The 13,757-nt window shown below is 39.7% G+C and overlaps 1 protein-coding gene across 1 annotated transcript in view; it reads right to left on the bottom strand.

Moving 5' to 3' along the window:
* LOC122771238 (protein kinase C alpha type-like) overlaps nucleotides 1-13,757 on the bottom strand; it is a 113,975-nt gene that overhangs the window by 8,560 nt on the left and 91,658 nt on the right. The window contains exons 14-16 of the mRNA XM_044028677.1: nucleotides 6,072-6,152; nucleotides 4,893-5,000; nucleotides 1,066-1,206 (exon numbers count right to left, since the gene is read on the bottom strand). Of these exons, the coding sequence (XP_043884612.1) occupies nucleotides 1,066-1,206; nucleotides 4,893-5,000; nucleotides 6,072-6,152 (330 nt within the window). The remainder of the gene's footprint in view (nucleotides 1-1,065; nucleotides 1,207-4,892; nucleotides 5,001-6,071; nucleotides 6,153-13,757) is intronic.

The following is a 13,757-nucleotide window of genomic DNA, read 5'->3' as shown; positions in this document are numbered from 1 at the left end:
CAGTCAACAATGTTTTGCTTCTCTGTTTCCGTCTCTCTCATCGTTCAACCGTATCCGTGTCTACAACCAGACACCTGAACGCACGCACAGCACAATGGACATGAAATACACAATCATTTGCTTTTCCCTGTGAATATGGACAGCAGACACAAACATGAGGTGTACATGCAACAGAACCTGCCCCTCTGCTTTACGCGGTCTCTGTTAACCTTTCCTTTCTTCAGCCTTCACACACGTATTTACAAAGCACAGAGCACTAGGATACCCAGGACACACAGAAACACACGCGACAGGAGACTACATGGCCACAGACACCAGGATGCACCTTATTAAAGGAACGGGAGCCCTTGAGGGTAAAACAGGAGAGGATTATAATGTAGTATAAATGCCACACACAAAACACTGAATTACCTACTTCTTTTGGTGTAAACATTTATACATTATTAGGTTAAGATACACAGACAGGGGGTAGTGTGTGTGTGTGTGTGTGTGTGTGTGTGTGTGTGTGTGCACTCTAGATGATGTGTAAACTCAAGGGTACTACTGCACGAGACATACATTCATAATTAAAGAATGTTACGTTAATTATACATTAAGATCACTTATGGCCCATATAACACGGGCTGTGTGTAACCTATGCTCGCAGCTGCGTTTTTTCTACATAAAACAGTATTGAGAAAATCAAATGGGCTGAATGCAGCAAGAAGGACTGAGTGGATGGTGCCAATAGTTGGAATTTCCATCTAAATGCATTACATTAAGTCACAAGGGGGTTTAGTGCAAAAAACTAAACAAATGGTGATGCTAATTGCATGCCCTTTGTTTTTACCTCTACACAGACAAGATCCTCGACAAGTCGCAAAAATATTGATCAGCATCTTTACATTTCATCACAGTAATGGTGTCCCATAAGGTGAGAGTAACGGGAAGTGTGGTCTTAAATTAATGAAGGCTAAACTAAAGACAGCAAACCAATTATCTTCACCGTGGTTACAATAACTGTCACACGTAATTAGACCGTGTAGTAGTAATTACACCCTGAGCATGATTTTTCACAGGACTTACCACTTTGGGCTTGAAGGGCGGCTGTATCTCTCTGTTCTGGAGACGCTCCCAGTCAATGCGTCTGAAGAAGGCATGTTCTCTGACGTCCCTCTCTCCTTCATTGCCACAGCCCAGACGCTTGGACGGGTGCTTGGTCATCAGCTGCTCACCGTAAGAAAAAGGAAAAAAAACATTTACATCAAAGAGTCTAGGGATGGTATCACCAGTCTGAATAACAGTGGTAATTCCACACATAAGAATATTCATATTGTACAGACAAATTTGTTTTTTTTCCAGTTTGCAGTGTCACTTAATCTCTGGTCTCTTGTGAGTTCTTTCTCTGATGTATTTTGATCCCCATCACTTATCAAGGTCAGAAAACTTAAATTAAACACCTGGCTCTGTGACAATCATTCTTTTTCACCATCTTTTCACTCTGCTTATTCTGCCTTGCCTGTCTCTTACAGTCACACCACAGATGACATGGGGACACAACATGTGGAGGACCCACAGCAAACAAAACCAACTAAAATATTGTCAGTGTGAAAACAAAATTGGTACTAAAATGTAATGTTTTAATTAATGTCAAGTGCTGCTTTACATGCACCTCAGTCACCTTGGCAGTTTTGTATTTAACATGCTAACCCATCATGTTACAGTATGTATTTTTTATTTTTTTATTTTTTTCTAACAGGCTCTGAACAAAACATTTTTCAGTCTTAGGCTTTTTAAATAACACTATTATTACAGCTAACTCTGCTACATTAATTTAACATAATATAAATGCACAGTGTATAAAACATCACAATGTGAGCCTCATCAAAGACCAGTCTCTCCGATGTGAGCTCTTTCACATACAGGTCAGAGGATGGGTCACGTCTGAGTGCATCCAGCTGGCAGACTACTTCACGCAGTTGTTGACAAGGAAGAAAAACTCATTTGCAGCTCTGTGTCTGGTCACAGGACTGTTTCTGACAGTGAGAAAGCATCCTGCTGCAAATACACAGGCTGTCACCATTTAAGTGGCACATCCCACACCATAAAATGCCCTAAAAGTAAAACCCCCCCAAAAAAACTGTTGAGGACTGCCACCATGCCAATCAAACACTTGTGAGTGTGTGGTTGAATTACTTTCACGTCAGAGTGATGGATCGTGATCACTCTGTCTGCAGACACTTAGCACTAGAATGTCAGTGACTCCACAGTGTCATGACATGACGAGGAAAAGTTTTAGCAAAAGCAAATTGTCAGACCTGATGGGACGAGAGGAGAGGAGGGAGGGCGAGTGAAAAAGAGTAGGCACATGGGGCCTAAGAGACGGTAGAGAGTCTGCTCAAGGACAACATCATACAGTTCCGAAACACACATTATCACCACTATCACCCATTGCAAAGATAAAAGAGTTTAATATTCTGCCTTTTCTGTGGACAAAAGAACAAATAATTACAACCCCACTGGGACTTGGACATTATGTAGTAATTAACAGCACAGGAGACAAGGCATTTACTTTGACCCTTTATGCTTTTGCCTCAGTGCATTCATGTAGTTGAATTATTCATGGATAAACCAAGGGCATCAACATTTACACTCAGAACAAGTGTTTTTCTTGTGTATACCTGCCTCTATTTTATTTCCCTCCTGTAAACACAATTAAAATGGATGCTCTTTGGGTGACATTTGTGCATCTACACCTGAGACTTGTTCAATTATATTAATTTGATTTAAAATGTAATGTACTATGCAGTACACATGAGCTCACCCAGTAAAGATTGTAATTTAACATTTATGGAGTGCAGTTTTCCTGTTCTCTTTGTGTCTGCGTGGGGTTTTCTCCTCTGCAATTGGAGACTCTAAATGAACTGTAAGTGGGTAAAATAGAGTGAACTGATGTTGACCTGGCCCTGTGATAGGCTGGTAAGGGTACCTGCCTCTCACCCAGTATCAGCAGGGATTGGCTTTAACCCCCTCCCCCCCCGTGACCCTCAAAGTGTAAGTAGTATACATAATGGATGGATGGACACACCTGCCCATTTTACTCTTTTACTGGACTCCTCATTCTAGCGCCCTCTAACAACTGCATTCCCTTGTTTTCTTCTTCTTCTTCTTTCCCTCTCATCTCTCCACTTCATTCCTCCTTTATAGGTCAGGCTACTGACAAGCACTGTGTATCCATTAAGTGTAAGAGCTGGAGTAATTCCAAACAAGAGTGGAGACAATACTTCAGCAGAGACACATGCCTGTACATGGCTAAGATAACTAAAGCAGAAAGAGGCGAAGGTGACAAAGAGAAACACGCTGAGAAAAAGACAGGGAGACAAAGCACATTATTTCACAGCTCATTGACCTTGAACTGCCTCTGGACGGAAATACAACAGCTTTTTGTATTATGAAATTCACTCTGGACACACACACCGAAATTTGTGCCTTTTCTTCCAAGTACAGCAGCATAAATCAATAAATCATAAATCAATCAATGCCATTGTTTAAAGTACAAAACCTCTCATGTTCAAGGGGCCAAGCCAACATTATGCTCAGAGGAGTTGACCCCAGTTAACCTGTAAATAATTCAGCTTGTTTTTTCTGGCAGAATCATGATTTCACAGTGATTCGGTGAATCCATTAGGTAAGTATCGTACCTCTGTTCATCCCTCTTTCATCTGCTATTCAAATACTTTGTTGTAAACTTAAAATGAGACAGTTACATTCCAGCAGTTCTCTGTTTGACTTTCCACTGCACGGGTTCAGTTCCCTGTGTCTCTGGAGAACCACAGTCTCAGAAACAACATCCCAGGGGAACACTAGATCTTCCTGTGGTATTACTACAAAGAGCCATTTGATGAAAAACAATCAAACTGCATATGAGAAGACTGCCAGTCCTGGCACAGTACAGGCATAAGCTTTGGAACTAATTGAAAATGCCACAAACAAAGTATGCACTCGGCTACAAATCATACTCTGATACTCAGTATATATGAACATATACATTAAGATCATGCATCATGCAACAGTTTGCTCAGTCACATTAAGGCGATTGATTTGAGGAGTAGACGGAGTATAAAAAGACTTATCATGTCCTGTGAAGCTTGTAAAAAGGCAACAAGTCAAATCAAAATTGATGAACCACAAATAATCTTGACTAGAAGATGTGACCTGTAGTTTCCTGTTTGAAAAGATAACTAAACTATAGGCAGTGTTGTGTTAAAGACTATAAGAAGTAATTCACTCTGGTGGTCAGTTTCCAATAAGAATACACATTACAACCTTTTCCACAAGGGATTTTTTTTCATCTATTTTGTTACTGAGACAGAGACGCGCCTACAGTATGTTACACGTTTTGACAGATCACTGTGACAGATGTAGTCAAGCTTTTGAAGAGACATTTGATGATCTGATATATTCACTGTCAATAATGCAAAGGAACTGAGGGGAAAGAGGAAAGAGAACTTCCATCTGAGTTCCCAGACACTCTTTTTACAGCATATAGCGCTAGACTTCTCATAGTTTACACATAAGTGTGGAAAGCTAATAAACGCCTTCCGATGATCTGTGACCATGCACATCACTTTTGCGCCCGAAAGTCGACATACCAGAAAGGACATGACAAGATGTTGAAGTATTTTGTCTTAAGTGAATAGTGAATGTTAAGTTAAGCAACATAGTTAAACAGTTAAATAAAGTAGTACACAAAAATGTCTCTATCAGTCTCTGAAACTGAAAAACAAAGCCACTGCCATTATACATTTATCCTTCATGAATACTGAATAGATTAAAATATATGGATGTTTTAATCTTGTTGCTTATGCACAAATAACTGCTAGATACATGGACGACAAAGAAAATTCACTCACTCCTTTGCAGATGGAAACCGCTTCTTTTGACAGGGACTTGGGGTACGACACGTTGTGCTCCATGATGGACTGGAACAGCTCATCTTCATCCTCTCCATCAAACGGAGGCTGAACGAGAAAGGGTACAAAGTCAAGAGCAATGTTTTAATCCATTATCACAAAGTGAAGTGAAAAGGGAAGGGTCATTATGTAGAACCAAAAGGAACAAAAAACAATGAGCAGCAGTGGAGAATTAGTGAGATCTAAAGTCTCACAGGGCAAATGGGATAGATGACCTTGCTTTTCTCCCCTTCTCACAGGACGTTTTCATCAGTTATCATAATGTGGGTGTTTTGGCGGTCGAAAAATGAATTGTTCATCATTCCCACTTAGCTGGTCCCTTCAGCTAGAGACAGCAAGACTGCATCATGCCCCCTTTATTTTAGATTGAAGGACAGACAAAGGGAACATCTACATACAGTAGGTAAAAACATCACCCATTACTAAGTTGCAGTTTGTTATAGATTGAACTGCTGTTTATTTGGAATTAAAACATGTCATATAATATATAAGAATAAAGCTACAGCATGTACTTTCAGTGTGTATTTGTATTTGTTTAAACCGGTATTTTCTCTAACATCTGGGTTTACATTTAAATAAAGCTCTGTGAACAAATACATTTATTAATCACGTTTGCAAGGCAATGAAACGTTGAATATATATATATATATATAATTATAGTATATATATATATAAAATATACACACAATAGAACTTCATAATGTAATGCCTCACTGCATCACACAACTTAACACAAATAACACGGTTTATCACAGGTTTATCACACCCACATTCCACATTTCCCACGTATACTCAGGTGGTCTTTCCTTACAACTTTCTCACCAGCTGTCATAACACATGTTGTCAAACACACATACACTCTTCACGTCCTCCTATCACAGAGTGAATATTACGTGTCAGTACAAACCTTGACCGTGTTTTTATGTTAATACTGTGTAACAGAATCTGTGGGGACAAAACATTAAGATTTGGTTTTAGGGCTAGAGTCACATAAAAGTTTTGTTTAGGCCTTTAGTTGTGATGACTAAGGCTAGGGAATGCATTATATCAGTGCGTAATCCACAATGGGAATAGTGAAGCATGTTCTTGTGTCTCTGTGTATGTGTGTGCACCACTCACCTGCCCTGCAAGCATTTCGTAGAGCAGCACTCCATATGCCCACCAGTCTACAGAGCGGCCATATGGCTGATATGCAATAATCTGTGTAACAAAGAGGAAAAGAGAATGTTTAAAAAGAACAAAAAAAACAATTGGCCTGACTCAAATAATTTTGTTTCTGAAAGTAAGACAACACAGTTTGGAAAATGGGCCAGAAGCTGTCAGAGTGAAAGACGCACAACTGCAGTCATAGTCCATACCCATACATGTACATACGACAAGGACACACACACATACACAAACAATTTTAAATGTTTTTTAAATGATGTGACAGCAGTTTGGTCAAAAAGCACATTGACCTATCCTGAGAAACATCTGACCTCTGCTGCACAAATCCAGCAATGGGATACTCTTTCAGCTAAGTAACAAACAAACAAACACACACACTCCTGTCCCCAGGGTTAAAGGGAAGCAGCTGAATACACAGTCCATCCACGTGTTTACCATGGCACCCACAGGCAAGCATGCGCACCAACCTGAACATCTATTAGCGTGTCTCTCAATGTCACAGTGACCTTGAGAGTATTCATTTTATATAGCATACATTTAATGTCTTGCAGTTGGACTGGACAGTGCCAGATGAAGTATGAAAGTTTGGGTTGAAACTACAATGCATGTATGACACGTTGTCAGTGTGGAATTTATTTTCAGCTCTTATCAGAATGCCTCTAACCTTGGCCCTGGCAGACATGTTTCATAAACCTCAGAGGGTCATCTACATGTCAACAACATACAGACCTTACATAACCTTTCACACGATCACCTAACGCTTCAAAATCCCCGCCAGGTGTCGCAGTTCGACGGACCACAAGGATGAGGGTTGCTTTACTCTTCCTGCTCGGGTGCTGCTGCTTGTCTGAGGCTAACACCCTTGGGCACAGGTTCACCGGTATCACACATGGTCAGGATGAAGCAGACAGCTTTACTCTGCTCAGGGAGGTGATGGCTTTTCTGGATGACCAGAGAAATGAGCTGCAACAGACCAAAGAGCAACTGGTGCAACTTCAGAGAGTGCAGGGTACTGTATGTGAAGAGGGTGATGAACGATGACACGTCGCCTGCTTCATCCTGAATGTCCAGCACTTTTTTTCTCTCAAACATCTCGAAATCTAATGGAAAACATAGTGGGATTCCCTATTGTTTTACATTGACTTACACAGCCTTACGTTATTGTGCAATTTTCCTTACAGAACAGACAGTTGCTGAAAGCCTGTTGGATGAAGTATGGAAACAGTTGGAGACACTGAAGCAAGGCTACACAAGTATATCTGGAAGCAATATCTTATTTTGTTATATACTGCATATGTATGTACTGTATGTACAATAACAACATACACTTCCATGTGTTCTTCAGTGAGTTAGTTTGGTATTGCTCTGTTTCCATTGTATAAAAAAAAGAACACGAGGCCCGGCTGAGAGTCAGTGAGATGCACATTGAGGAACAGAGGAGGCAGGTGCAGCAAGTTGTGTGGCAGTCCACAGGTAATGTTAAGATATTAAACTCCTTTTTATTTGTTTAAGTTTAGCTTATTTGTTTATTCTAGTTTGTATTAACTTCTTCTCATTCTCACAAAGCAGAACTGGAGGCCAGATTGAATGGCAGTGACTTGGAGGGCCAAAGCAAACGAGTGCAACAACTCCAGAGGGAAAATAGAGGTGAGGGAACAAATAAGTGAAATATTAATGCACGGGGGAGTAGACACGCCTCTCATTCATCTCAGCTCATCTACTTCACCTTAGAATTTATATTTAAATGAATGACTGAAGTGATGCAGTATTTATAACCTCATTTTCAACATGACCTGAAGAACTGAACGCCCGACTGACGGAGCTGGCACATAGGTTTGGAGAAGCCGATGCAGAAGTGAAGGCACTGCAAAATGCTGATCAAGGTAAATGATCAGACTAAGAAATGAATTTGATTGTGTTATGAAATATCTAATGAAGTTATTCCAAAATGACCAGATTTGGAGGCCAGACTGAATGTCACTGATGCCCAAGCAGACACACAAAGAGCCCTGGTGATGCAGATACAGACTGAAATTGAAGGTACACTACAAGGTGTAGCGACTACTGCATTAATGCAACCACATTGTGAGTTAAATGCCTGACCAGACTGTGGACTGTGCTGCACTTGAAATGTCAGAGATTGCATCCAGAGTGGAGTCCAGCGAGAGTCTTGAGACAGAGCTGAACACGAGGCTTAAAGCAAGTGAGGCAGAGGTGGAGGCTCTGAAAACTGTGGATCAAGGTAAAGGGTGATGGAGAAACCAAAAGTATGCCCACATACTTTGATGCCATCAAATGTATTCAAATCCTTCAATTCTCACTCTTAATTTCACTGAGAAGAACTGGAGGCCAGACTGAACGCCAGCGATCTAGAGGGTCAAAACACACGTGTGGAACAACTGCAGGAGGAAAGTGAAGGTAATGCAGCAAACAAGTCAATTATTAATGCACAGCAAAGTCGATTTCAGCTCACTCCATGATTCATATTTGACTGAGTGGAAGCTCATGCCATATTCATTTTTACACATCAGAGTTGAACGTCAGACTGACAGAGCTGGGCAATAAGGTTGGAGATGTGGACAGAGGTGTGAGGGCACTGCAGACTGTCGATCAAGGTAAATAAATCACAGTTTTATTCTATTTCTATTCAAGTTATGTAATTCAACATCAATATTATGTTCTTCATGTAATGAAGTGAATTAGAGGCAATTACAGATGGAAATCAAATGTAGTGATATCTATATTGGCACTCTCCCGCACTTTTCCCCCCAAAAATATCAAAAGTCAAATACTTGCTTCGCTACAAGTTGTCTTATAAAATCCTGCGATCAGTCACCATGTTTATCACGTGCAAGTGCAGGCACTATCTACAGCAGATCAAGGTAAAGAACAGGAGAAAAACATGGAAACCTGTCAAGCTGGAGTCGGGCATTATCCACCATTTGCTCCTCATGGTGATCTAGGTTTTATCTTCCTAACTGATGACTTGACAGGTTCTATCTTCTTGACCTACTCAAACAGAACTGGCAGCAAGATTAGGACTCACTGAGAGCCTGAGTGAGCAGCTGAAGATCAAAACTGAAGACACGGAAAGGGAGTTGAAGGCGCTCAAGACAGCTGATCAAGGTAGCCCTTTATGGCCCTTCTATATGTTCCATCTGATCTTTCTATGATTCAAATGAGATATAATGACTCAATCTGTGCATCTCACATCTCCCACTAGAGCTCAAATCCAGAGTTGGAGCAAGTGAAGGCCAGGCTAAAGAAATGAACTCACGCCTTGGAGTCACTGACACTAAAGTGGAGGCACTGGAGAAAATGAATAATAGTAGATACAAGTTTTATTGTGTTAAAATAAAGAGAATGTTATAATTAAGTATTGTAATGTAATATTTAATTGGATTTCACACAATCGCATCATTCTTTATTTTCCCCCAGAGTTACATGCCGGACTGACTGCTGCTGAGATTTTGGGCCAGGAGATGAAGACAAAGCTGGAAAAAACAGAGGCTGACATGGAGGCACTTAAAAAAGCTGAACAAGGCAAGAATGTCTATATATGTATATATATGTATATATATATATATATATATATATATATATATATATATATATATATATATATATATATATATATATATATATATATATATATATATATATATATATATACACGTATATATATATACATATATATATATATATATATATATATATATATACTATATATATATGAGTATATATATATATATATATATATATATATATATATATATACATACATATATGTATATATATATATTATTTATTGATGAAAGGCTTTAAACTTAATTAATAAATTACCCTTTTGCTAATTGTTCGTCGCAGAAAATTGGGATATTATCTTTCAAGTGGAATCAATTTTTCCCTGACAGAGCAGGAGGCTAAACTGGAGACAAATCAGACTGTGCAAGAGGAGCTGAAAAATAAAGTTGACCAAACCGCCGCAGCACTGGAAGAAGTGAAGACTACAGTGACCAAAGGTGCATGTGTTTAAATATCATCCTGGAAACAATGTGGAAAGTTTATCTTGACATATATGGGGATGAGATTGTCTTTTTTTTTTTTATAATCTAACATTTTCTTTACGGAAAGTAACAGCTGCATTTGCACATATTTAGTTTGTCCTTTCATAACATTGCTATAATACAGATAAAGTGGCTTTCTCAGCTGCTCTGGAAGAAAACCAAATGCACATTGGACCATTTAACACTGAGACCACTCTAGTCTACAAGAAAGTCATCACCAACATTGGAGACAGCTATGATCCCGAAACAGGTAATGTCTGTGTGATTGCTACATGAATATACATAATGGCTGTGGTCAGAATTCTCAGATCATTTTTATGGGAAGACACACTGTATGTCTTCCAAATAAAATTCCAACTTTTTATTTAAAAGTTGAATTCCTTGTGAAAGTGGTTCAGTTTATGTCCTTTTCATTCTTTAAACGTCCTTGACAGGAGTCTTCACAGCACCAGTCCCTGGAGTTTACCACTTCACCTTCTATTCTCATGCTAACGGTGGGAACCCTGGCTTTTTACTGCTGTATATGAACGGTGAGGCTGTTGTGGGCACAGCTGAACACGCTACTGCTGCTGACGTCACCGATAACGGATCTAATGGCGTAGTGCTGCTCCTTCAGAAGGGAGACCGGGTCGACGTGCACATGGAGGCCAGGTCCTGGGTCTGGGCGGACAACAAACGCAACCTCTGCACTTTCACTGGTATCCTGCTCTACAATATGCCCAGCGATGTGTCCAAAACCATTATGTAACATGACAAGTGCAATCTGCAAAAAAAAAACCTCTGTGTATTTGCATTGTAGTTCACTGTAGTAAGTTGTTCAAATGCATTCATTTAGTAAAATATGTTATTCTTTGTTACTTTTATGATTCTCTATCACAAATAAATGAATCAGTAAATCATCACAGCTTCATTGGACCGAATCTATGCATCACAAAACATCAAGACAGTGCAGATTCTATTCTTTCAGTGAACGTCTAACCTTCTGAAGATCACATCGGCATAATAGAGGATAAGAATGAGGTTCTAAGACAGAGGGACAACCCGATGTTAAAATGACAAGCACATACAGAAGAAAAGTGTGCTGAAGGCTTTGGATCGTGCTCCCTTCACATAAAAGTGATCATGCTGCATTGCGAAGCTGAGAAACACAAAGCCTTAATCCTCGGCTTTCCTTGGTTCTTAAGTGAGGAGGCAGAAAAGGAGCCGTTGTCATAGTTCAGTGTTTTTTCCAAGGTCAAAGACCTCATGGTGAGTTAAACCCTCTGTGTAAAATCTGTAAGCTTGCCCGTTCATATCCTTCATCCTGCATGGATCATGCTTATCTTCATTCTGACCTGACAGCTGTCAACGCAATTGGCCTAGAACTCTCTGCACTGCCTACTGAAACATACACTGTTCACTGTGATGAGAAGGGATGATTCCCTAACCCAAAAATCAAAAAATGCAACTTAAAATTCTTCCAAATTGTTGTAAGATATATTATATCGAATCACTCTGTGTTTGTTAGACATAATATGCATAATATGACATAATTGCTGCACCTTGACACTAGGAACTGGCTTCAGAGTCAGTATTGCCAGACGTGCATCAAAGATGTTTCAGCATGCAAGGCATTTAGACGTATCAGGTCAATGTGGCGAGAAAGATCTGCAGCACCATGTTTGTGTCATGAGAAAGTGAAAAAAGAGGGAGGGGGAGGCGAGGATATAGTGTGAGATACTATTCTAATACTATTGAATTAAAAAAAAATGAAATAGTAACTGACAAAGTGGCTCTGACTATTGCTGTGGTCCAGGTTGAAATATCAAACACCATGGCAAACATTGCCTTGTAGCCTTGTAGTGCAGTAGCACAAAGCAGCTAAACTTGCAGTATAATGTAACTCAATTTGAAGAAGGTGAAGTAATAAACAGTGTGTTTATTATTTAAGGGAGGGGGAGGAAGGGGCATAAAGAAAAGAACTAGACAGAGGAAATGCAGCAAAAAGCCAATGTTTAGATCAGTTTCAGGCCATCCAGCAGAGCGATGCACCGATATGACACCGCTGTGACTTGCTGTCCTTGCCACCCATCGCCTGTCTACGACAACCCCAATGGACAATTACTGTTTCTGGCAGGACGACCTTCTCGCTGTGCACTACTATGTTAAGTTGAGACATTTAGATTTCTGACTTATTGTACACAAGGATGTTTGTTTGTTTTTACTGTTTGCATATAAATAAAGGAAGTGTTTTGTCGTTCCACGTTGGCAACGATGGAAATGGAAAGGAAAGGAAAAGTGTGACCTCTTTCATTGGATGAAAGCCTCCAGCCAGTGGAGCTGTGTTGATTCCCTGCTGTGGAAAAGTGTGCACGTGTGTGTGTGTAAGACAAAAATATATGGTCTGCGCTGGTATGAGCATTTGTGTGTGAGTTTATATACCTTTACTAGTGGCTTCAATAGTCCGTGTACATATGTGTGTGCGTGTACATGAGCCTTTCTGCAGACATCTCTCTTCCAGTTAGACCTAATGCTACATGACAGTTCTGGATCAGACTGCTAGCTATTTAAGGGTACTTTCCTCATGCACACACACAAACAAACAAACACACAGATGCTAACGCAAAGACAACACCACATGACCCTCATCTTCCATATGGAAACATAGAAAAAAATCCTCTGATGGAAAAAAAATGCACAATTCTGCCCTTATGACCAACACAGTTACAGGGTGCTACATGAATATCTGCCCTGCTGTTAATATCACATCCCTTCGGGGAAAGTGTGTGCTGCGGAGCAGACACAGTGTGCATCAAGCCGTGCTTTAGTGGTCTGTTTGTGAGAGCATTTCTTGGTACTATAGGCTGTGGTTGGTTTCATTCACTAATGACATTAATGAGCAGCATTGGGGTTTATGTGAACATCCTCCAGTACACGTAGCAAAGTAGACGAACAACACCTTTTTTACTTGTAAGAGCTGACAGCGGCAAAGGGTTTAACGACTGCTGTGAGTCACAAACTATATATTTTGATGTTTATACTGTATTTTGGATGAATCACAGAGAAATACATATTATATATATATTAACATGTTACATTTGTCTACAGTTATATCATATGTATTATGATAATAATAATAATAATAATAATAATAATAATAATGTATGTACTGTATATTTCAGATGCAAATCGACAATGGAAGAATATATTGAATATTTGACAGTGTAAAGCAAACTTTATAATTAAAATGAATGTACAGATAGTATAACAGAAAGATCATTTGCATGGCTGCCTGAAATATACCGCGTTCAGTAACGCTGTTCTCTCCTCCTCACTTGCTGCCTCCTTCTCACTTTCTCTTTTTCACTTCCTTTTTTCCTCCTTGGCTTTTTCTCACTTCTCACTCACTTTCTGATAGCAGATGAGGTGATTTTTTGTGAGACTACTAATAGCGCTAATCTAAAAACATTGGTTTGGGTGCTCGGTAATTGGTGAAGAGATTAAAAATGGAGCTGCAAAAGCATGTAGCCAGATGTCAAGGCCATAATCACTCAAAGGTGCTATTCCTGGGTCTTCAAACTTTTTGAAAGAC

Source organism: Solea senegalensis, linkage group LG6 (genome assembly GCF_019176455.1).
Source record: "Solea senegalensis isolate Sse05_10M linkage group LG6, IFAPA_SoseM_1, whole genome shotgun sequence".
Lineage (NCBI taxonomy): Eukaryota > Metazoa > Chordata > Actinopteri > Pleuronectiformes > Soleidae > Solea > Solea senegalensis.
The sequence above is the reverse complement of the archived record's forward strand: the minus strand, read 5'-3'. Positions and strand labels throughout refer to the sequence as shown.